The sequence below is a fragment of the Cebus imitator genome, unplaced genomic scaffold (assembly GCF_001604975.1).
Source record: "Cebus imitator isolate Cc_AM_T3 unplaced genomic scaffold, Cebus_imitator-1.0 Scaffold338, whole genome shotgun sequence".
NCBI classification, from domain to species: Eukaryota; Metazoa; Chordata; class Mammalia; order Primates; family Cebidae; genus Cebus; species Cebus imitator.
In genome coordinates, this window is record NW_016107653.1 from 2,118,808 (window position 1) to 2,127,008 (window position 8,201).

General features: G+C 62.7%; 1 protein-coding gene across 5 annotated transcripts in view; it reads left to right on the top strand.

Annotated features, from left to right (window-relative positions):
- The first annotated feature begins 4,912 nt into the window (after positions 1-4,912).
- Positions 4,913-8,201, top strand: part of MTA1 (metastasis associated 1) — a 54,576-nt gene continuing 51,287 nt past the window's right edge. For 2 of the 5 annotated variants that reach the window (XM_017505431.2, XM_017505432.2), the window contains exon 1: positions 5,097-5,151. In XM_017505431.2, the coding sequence (XP_017360920.1) occupies positions 5,124-5,151 (28 nt within the window). In that variant the 5' untranslated portion in view covers positions 5,097-5,123. Of the gene's footprint in view, positions 5,152-8,201 lie in introns of all 5 variants that reach the window. The other 3 variants (XM_017505430.2, XM_017505428.2, XR_001818250.2) reach the window with 3 other exon arrangements.

Consider the following 8,201-nt stretch of genomic DNA (forward strand, 5'->3'; position numbering starts at 1 on the left):
ACATTCCTTGGCGGGTAGTTGTGGCCTCCTGAACCTCCGGGCCTCTGCCCACCTCTCCTCTGCCTCCCTCCTGCATAGTGAAGCACCCTTGTGGTGACGCTGGGCCCACCTGGAAGACCCAGGATCGCCTCCCTGCTTTCGGCTGCACTGTTAGCCCCCTTCCTTGCTCTCTGCCTGTTAACCCAGCCTGCTCAGAGGTTCTGGGGATTTGGGCAGGGCCTCTGTGGGAGTGCGTTCTGCATTCCTCCGCGGCTGCCCGCACCTGGTGGGTGGAGGCCGGGGCGCTGTGCCGCTCAGGACCCCGCAGCGCCGGGCAGGAAGCCCTGGGGCAGAGGAGGGCGTGCGGGGCGGGAGCGCATGGAAGCCCACCTTGTAAGGGGAGGGGCGCTCGTCGCAGGATGTCGGAGGGAGGGTCGCCGAGGCGCACGGAATCAAGGGGGCGGGAGAAGCAGTCTCGCGCACGGGAGGGATCCTGGGAGGGGAGTGGGGCCCCCGAATTCCCGCAGCAGCAGCGTGGTGCTTAGGCCGTCGCCCCGGCCGCCACTGCGCCTCCCCGCCCGCAGGCCTCCGCAGCGCCACCGGCGGCCGCGCGGGGCAGCGTTTAGGGGCTCCCGGGGACGTGGTCTCCGGCTCGCAGCCCGCCCAGGGTTAACCGCGTGGTCCCCCGGGCTTCCCACGCGGGATTCGAACTGTAACACCGGCTGGCTCCGGACCGGGCCGAGGCCGCTCTGGTACCACCGCGGGGCCGCGCGGGTCGGGGCGCGGAACAGGGCGCGGGGTGCCTGGGAGTTGTAGTTCGCGGCCTTCCTCCGCGCACCAGACAATGCCCGCTGGAGAAACGCCTCCCCTGGCTTTGCAGAAACACCGCTCACTGTTAATACAGCATCGAACACAGCTTTCAAAACTCGCCACAGCGTCCCCCCTGGAATGACAGCTGTTAACATTACCTGAAGGTTATCCTAGATATTTCTAAATGTGTACGAGATAAAAGGATGTATGGAAATAGAGAAGTTCGTGTCGAGCTGCTACTTATACACTTTTAAATATTTAAAGAAAAAAATTGCTAAAAGCAGATGAATGCTAGCTACTTCGACTCGATTTTAAAAGTCTCCTACGATGGTCGGGCGCCTGGCTCGGGCCTGTAATCCCAGCACTTTGAGGGGCCAAGGCGGGCAGATGGCTTTGAGCTCAGGAGTTCGAGACCAGCCTGGGCAACATGGTGAAACTCCATCTGTACTGAAGATAGAAAAATTAGCGGGGTGTGGTGGCGTGTGCCTGTAGTCCCAGCTACTTGGGAGGCGGTGGGAGGATTGATTGAGCTCAGGAAGCACAGCTGCAGTGACCTGAGATAGCCCCACTGCACTCGAGCCTGGGTGACAGAGTGAGACCCTGTCTCCAAAAAAAAAGTCTCTGATGATTATTTTTAGAAATTACAAAAGCACTAAGAGATGGGTGTGTTTGGTTTTCAGAAGCATAGCAGGGTTGGGCTGAGGCAGCACAGGCTGACTTCTGCTTGTGAGTGGTGAGGAGCTGGCGCTGACATTTCCGTATCCCCCTGGCAGGCCATTTTTTACCTGAAGGTCAAAGCTCACTGCCAGTATTTGACCCACTCAAAGCCTGTTTTGATTTACATCTTTACTGGCTGGACTTAAGGTCACTTTGTTGTTGTTGTTGAGACAGGGTCTTTCTCTGCTACCCAGGCTGGAGTGCAAGGTGCTGTCTCGGCTCACTGCAACCTCCGCCTCTCAGGCCCACACCATCCTCCTGCCTCAGCCCCTCAAGTACCTGGGACTACAGGCATGCACCAGCACGCCCAGCTAATTTTTATATTTTTTAGTAGAGATGGGTGTTCACCATGTTGCCCACGCTGGTCTTGAACGCCTGGCTTCAAGCAGGCTGCCCACAGTGTTGAGATTTCAGAGCCAGAGCCCTGGTTTTATGTACTTTATTATTTTCCCCTCCCGGCTCGCCTACAAGTGCCCTGAAGGCATGGGCGTTGTCTCCTTACCCTCCAGTGCCTAGCGTGGCCTGTACCTTGAAGTAGGTGTTTAACAGTTAATAAATGAGTAGATTATTGTGTTAATCACTTTGTCTTGCTCTGAAATTATCCCAAGCCTTTTCTCTCTTAGTAGCTTGATATTCTGTCTTTTGCTGTTTTTGACTTAATCTAGCAAAGGTGCGATTTTGGTGCTTTCTGGTTTACTTGGCTCTTAAATCTTCCTCCCATCCTGCAGTTTGGTCGTCTAGTATTTGAGTTCCTGACTGTTGAATTCATGCTCCTATGAAGATGGAAACAGTCCTGTGGAGTCCTCTTCTGTTTCTTCAGTTGTGTTTTTTTGTTCATTATTTATTTATTTATTTATTTTGAGATGGTGTCTCACTATTCCGCCCCCAGGCTGGAGTGCAGTGGTGTGGTCTCCGCTTGCTGCAACCTCCGCCTCCCGGGTTCATGTGATTCTGTTGCCTCAGCCTCCTGAGTAGCTGGGACTACAGGTGCCCACCACCACACCCAGATACTTTTCTTGTATTTTTAGTAGCGATGGGGTTTCACCATGTTGACCAGGCTGGTCTCGAACTCCTGACCTCAGGTGATCCTCCTGCCTTGGCTCCCCAGAGTGTTGGGATTACAGGCGTGAGCCACCTCATTCAGCCCAATTGCGTTTTCTTCCACACCAGGTTTCTTGCCAGCCCCTCACGCCCTCCCTGCTTGTTTTTCTGTTATTGAATGACGTGGATGTGGTCACGTGCCACCTCGCATTCTCCCACCTCAGCCTCCGGATACATGCCACTGCTTCACTCGACATGGAAGCTCTCCTCAGTGTCTATTTGCTCTGCTACTAAGTGGATGGATTCTTTTACTTCTTTGTTTTTATTGTTTGACTCACCTCAGGTCTTCGGACTTTGCCTCTGTGCTGGTCTAAGGGCAGTCCACCTTTCTCACTGGTTTGGAGAACTGGAGGCAGAGTAGCGGTTGGCTGGAGGAGCAGGGCTCTGTGCTGTCTTTGAGAGTTTACTGAACGTCACTCTGCATGATGGGGGGTGTGTCCTCTCCACTGGGGGGGCCTGGCTTGAGGTTCAGAGGACCTCCCTGTGACACCAGACCCTGCGCTGTGCTCCCTCGGAAGGCCAGCCTTGACTGCCCCACCAGCCAGTCTCTCTACCCACGCTGGGAGAAGCCCCAAAGGCTGCTGTTTTCAGGAGGCTCCTCTCCAGGCCAGGGCGGTGTGTCTGTCACTGTCAGGATGTGTCCACCGGGTTCTCCCTGTGAAGCTCGTCCTGTTTCTGGGGTGGCCGTGGGAGCAGGCACTACACATGCAGCGTCAGGGGGCTCTCCCCGGGCCTCCCAGCTGCCTGGCACGCTCTGGTGTTTCTGGCTAACTTTCTGGCCATGCCAGGCATTGGCAGAAGGTGATCTCAGGCTGCAACTCTGCTTTCCTGCTGAGGAGCCGAGGTAGGCTGGGACTGTAGGGCCTGTAGGGCCGGGGGAAACCAGCAGCCCCACCTCCTTCCTGGGAAGACACTGCCTGTCTGTCATCGCCCCTCTGGCACCTGGCCGCTGGCTCTCTCCTCTTCCCACCCAATCACCAGCAATCCAGCTCCTGTTCCCTGCAAACCGCAGGACAGGTCCTGGGACCCCTCTCCCCGGAGACATGACCGCCCTGCCGCTCTGGTTTCTGGCCCTGTGCGAACCCTGGCAGGGCTTTCCTTTCTGGTCCGCTCCACAGCCTTAACGTTGCTGCCTGCTCTCCTTGGATCCCACCTGGCTTCCTCCTAGCACACGCTGTTCCCTGCCTGCTGGGCTGGGATCCTGTGCGCTGGGTTCCCCATGCTCTCTCCCCAGCACCCAGACCACGTCCGTCCCACCTGCCTAGATCTTTAACCGTGCCCTCGGGGTGCCCTCCATGTCCCACAGGGATGCATGTCCCAGACAGACCGCAGCTCCTTCCAGCCAGGCACCCACTTCCCACATCTGAGCGGGCAGGGCCGTGACCCACGGTGCTGCTCAGATCAGCAGACTGGAGCCACGAGACACCTCCTTTTCCTCACCTCTGAAACACTGAGGCTGCACCCATCTCGAAGCCGTTCTGAGACCACCTGTTCTCTCCATCTGGGAAGCCCCCTTCCCGCCTCATGCTTTTCCTGGCTGGGGCGTCTGGGTCACTGGACTCTTCTCTCCTCAGACCTGTGTGCAAACACACACAGGGAGGCATCCTGACGGTGGCGGGAGGGAAGGCAGCTGCCCCACTGTGGAGAGAGTGCGGCCCTCCTGGACTCCAGCCCTGCTGGGACTGGCCGGGTCAGCAGGTGCTGGGTTCCAGCCTCAGGTGGAGACTTTGGAGGTGGCCTCTGAGCACAGGCACCTCCTCTGTGGCCTTCTCACCAGGTCACAGTTCAGGGAGGCTTTGCCAGCCACCGGGCCTGCCCATACCAGGGCACTCATGGCCACCTGTCCAGGGTGCCAGGCGGGCTGGGCGGCGAAGGCCAAGGGCACACACTGCCTAGGGTGTGGGGAAAGGTTAGGCCTGCAGGAAGGTGTGGAGTGGAGACCCTGAGGCCAGGGCTGGGCCGCTGAGCGTCAGGGCCCTTGGGGGGCTCAGGGAGGAGTGCGGACCACCCCAGCACCACGAGGAAGCCCTGGAGAGCTATGGCAGGACTCACCTGCGGGGCACCGGCACGGCCACCAGGGAAGGGGGCCCTGTGGAGGACCCCCCCGGCCCCCGGGCACTAGGGGAGGATCTAGCAGGGAGAGCGGGCGGAAGGGCCCACCCAGGGAGCGGCGCGCCGGGAGGACTCCGGGCGCCGGGAGGAGCCGCCCGGGAAGGGGCGCGCGGGCCGCGGGCGGCGCGGGGTCGGTAACGGCCCGCGTGGTGGGCGGCGGCGCCCGAGGCCCCTCCCCGCCGCCCGCGGCCGCTCCTCCTCTTCCTCTCCCGCCCGCGCCGCGGCCCTCCCGTCCCTGCGCGGCCTCGGCGGCCTCGGCGGCGGCGGCGGCGGCGGCGGCAGCAGCGCGGCCCCTTTAAACGCCCGCGGCGCCCCCCGCCCCCGCCATCGCGCCTCCATTTTCCCGGCCGCCCGCGCCGAGCGCCGCGCCCGCCCCGGGCCCCTCCGCCGCCGCCGGCCCGGACATGGCCGCCAACATGTACAGGGTCGGAGGTAAGGCCGCGCCGCCTTTATGCCCGGCCCCGGCCGCCGCCCCCGCCCCGGCGCCCGGCAGGCCCCGGCCCTTCCCGAGCAGCCCCCGCCGCGCTCGCCCCAACCCAAAATGGCCCCGCGGGTCGGCCCCATCGGGGGCGGGCGGGGCGCGGCGGCCGGGGGTGGGGGGCGGCCCACCTGTTGGGGCTGAGGGGCGGCCGCGGGGGCGGGGAGGGGCGCGGGCGGCCGGGGCCATCGGGGGGCCGGGGCCGGGAGCCCCCCGCGGGAGCACGTGGCCTTGGGAGGCGCCGGCTGCCGGCCTGGGAGCCGGAGTTTTGGGGTGTGGGGTCTCCCCCGGCCCGCAGCCCTGTGCCGGGACTCCGGTGCGTCCCCTCTGGGGATGGGGAGCCCCCGCGAGGGCCCCCGTTCCTCCCCAGAGCCCTCCTGCAGCCCGGCCCCGGGGCTTCCCCCTGCAGGGCTCCCTCGGGGGTCCTCCGCGGGGAGCGAGCATCCCAAGCACGCTTCTAAGTCCCCCCAAACTTTTCCCTGCCTCCCGCTCACCTCAGCCCAATCGGGAGGCGCTTTGCAAGGGCTGGGGAGAGGCCGGAGGGTCCCCTGGGCCGGGGCCGGGGCCGGGGCCTGCCTCCCTGGGCCCAGCCTCCTGTTGCTCGGGCCCCTTGGGCCTGCAGCTTTGGGCCTTGCCCTACTTCGTGTGCCTGGGACTCCGTGGGGTCTTTCACAGGGAGGTGGGGGGTCGCGCGCATTCCATCATTCCGTCAGCGCCTCCCTCCCTGGGACTCTGAGACCCCTCCCTGCCTGTGACCCTCTCGGCAGGTGCCCATTACCTCCTCCCCCACCCGCAGCCTACGCTGCTGCAGGGAGCTGGGGTCACTGCCGCGCTGGCCTGGTCCCCATTGCCCTGGCCCCGAGTTCCCAGAACACTCTGTGTCCCTCGAGCGTGGCTTCTGCTACCTTGGACGACTGTGTGGTCCCACCGGCCAGCCCTGTGACCTTGGGGACGGTGGAAGCCCCCTACACCCGTCCGTCTGTGAGATGGGTGGTCAGTCCGCATCAGCAGCTCCGGGCCCCGGGCCTCTGCAGGGGCGGTGGGCCTGTTCTCCATCCAGCGGCAGCCCCTCCCACAGCCTCACACACCTTTGCCGGGTCCCTGTGTGGACACAGGTGGGCTGGGCCCACCCCACGCTCAGGGAGCAGCCTGGGTGCGGGGTCCCTCGAGGGAGGGGCCTGTTCCTCCTTGTTCTTTCTCCCCACCTGGAGACCCCCTTCCAGCCTGACATGAGGGCCGGTTTCTCACCCTGGCAGAGAGGATGCTACTGCCTGGCTCAGCCGGGCCCACTGCGCATGGTTTTGGGATTGGTCCCAAGAAGAGCCCTCCCTGCCCCCACCCAGGCTGGGGGTGGGGAGTGAAGGCGGCTTTGGACCCTAGGGCTGGGGATACCTGGACCCCGACTCATGCCTTCCCAGTGGCGAGTGACATTGCTGGGCCTTCAGGCCCCCCTGCCTGTGAACTTGCGCCAGCCTGGCTGCCCCCTCCAGCTTCCTGTGCCTCAGTTTCTCCTTGGTGTGGGTGAGGACCTTGTGTCTCAGCCGTCTTGTGCCCTGTGGCGGCTGCGCTGTGGCTGAGAATGGCAGGACCCTGCTCGTCCCATCGCTGAGCTGCAGCCCCTCTGGGCGCTGCACAGGCTTGGGAGGAGCCCTGAGTGGGGCTGCGTGGCACTCTGTCCCCCACACCCTCTGTTACCCTGTGCCCACAGGCCCGTCCTGGGGCCTCACTGACCCAAGTGCGCCAGTGCTGTGAGGGTGGGTGGCCTGGACCCCGAGGCTGCTGCGGAAGGGCCCACTGTGCCTGGCAGAGATGCTGCTGCTCTCTTTTCCTGGGATGAGGAGCACGGAGGTTGGGTGCCGTCTGCTGGCAGCACAGGCAGGCGTGGGATCCGGCTGCTTCTGTGTGTGCAGTCTGTGGTCACTGTGGCCAGGGTGTGCTCAGGGCTGTTAGGCCCCCCACATGCCTGCCCTGAGGATGTCCTCTCCCTGCTGGCAAGACTGTAGGGCTCCCCTTCTCTGTCCTGACCGTCCTATAGGAGAAGCGGCGTTTATGCCTGGCTTCTGGATGGGAAGCCCGGCTTTGGTCCTGCGGTCCTGGCAGGGCCCCCGTGGAGGCAGTGGGCTGGACTTTGCAGGTTGGCCTCCTGACTTGGTGCTTGCTCGGGGAGGGGCGTCTGGATTCTTGAGCCCCTAGGCAAGACAGAGGAAGGTGTGCAGTGTCTACTGAGCGGCTTTTGTGCGTCTGTTGCCCACTGCCTGGCATGGGCCCTGTCTGGGCGGTCAGCCCTGGCCTGTGGGAGCTGCCGGTAGGGACCCAGCCTGGGAAGGGCTTGCTCCTGTGTGCCTGCAGGGACCTTGTGCATAGAGGTGCCACATTTAGCACAGAAAAGTACAGGATGCCCAGGCAAATTTGAGTTTCAGATAAACAGAAATTTCTTAGTGTAAGTATGTCCCAAATGTGGCATGGGACCTGCTTATCCCAGAAGATTCGTATCTGACAATCATAGTTAATCTGGGCATCCCACATTTTAGCTGGCAGGCTGCTCCAAGGCCCTGTCGGGTCGGGCTCGGTAGGGGAACGTGTGGCGGCCACAGCAGTTTTGTACCAGCTGAGCTGGGTGAAGCGGTGAGCCAGGAGGGAACAGGGCCTGTTTCTTCCCCGCAGAGTGCCCTGGCCACAGACCGAGGCCTGTGTCTGTGCCTGTGAGGGCAATGGATGGCCTGGGCAAGGGTGGCAGGGTCAGGGTTCCCTGACCTCTGCTCCTCAGGGGTTATCCGTCCCAAGGGCTGAGGAAGGCTTGGAGCCTGCTGTGGGAAGAGGGGCCCCAGGGCGCTGGCGGAGTGTTTCTTCTCTGAGTCAAACATGAAGATGTGAGATAGCCTCCAAAACAGGACAGCGAAGTCAGTGCCAGTGCCTGCGTCTGTTCATGCAGGGCTCTGCGTTTCAGTGCACAGGCCAGTACTGTTTGGCCTTGGGTGTTTTCTTCATTGCAAGAGGTTCACAC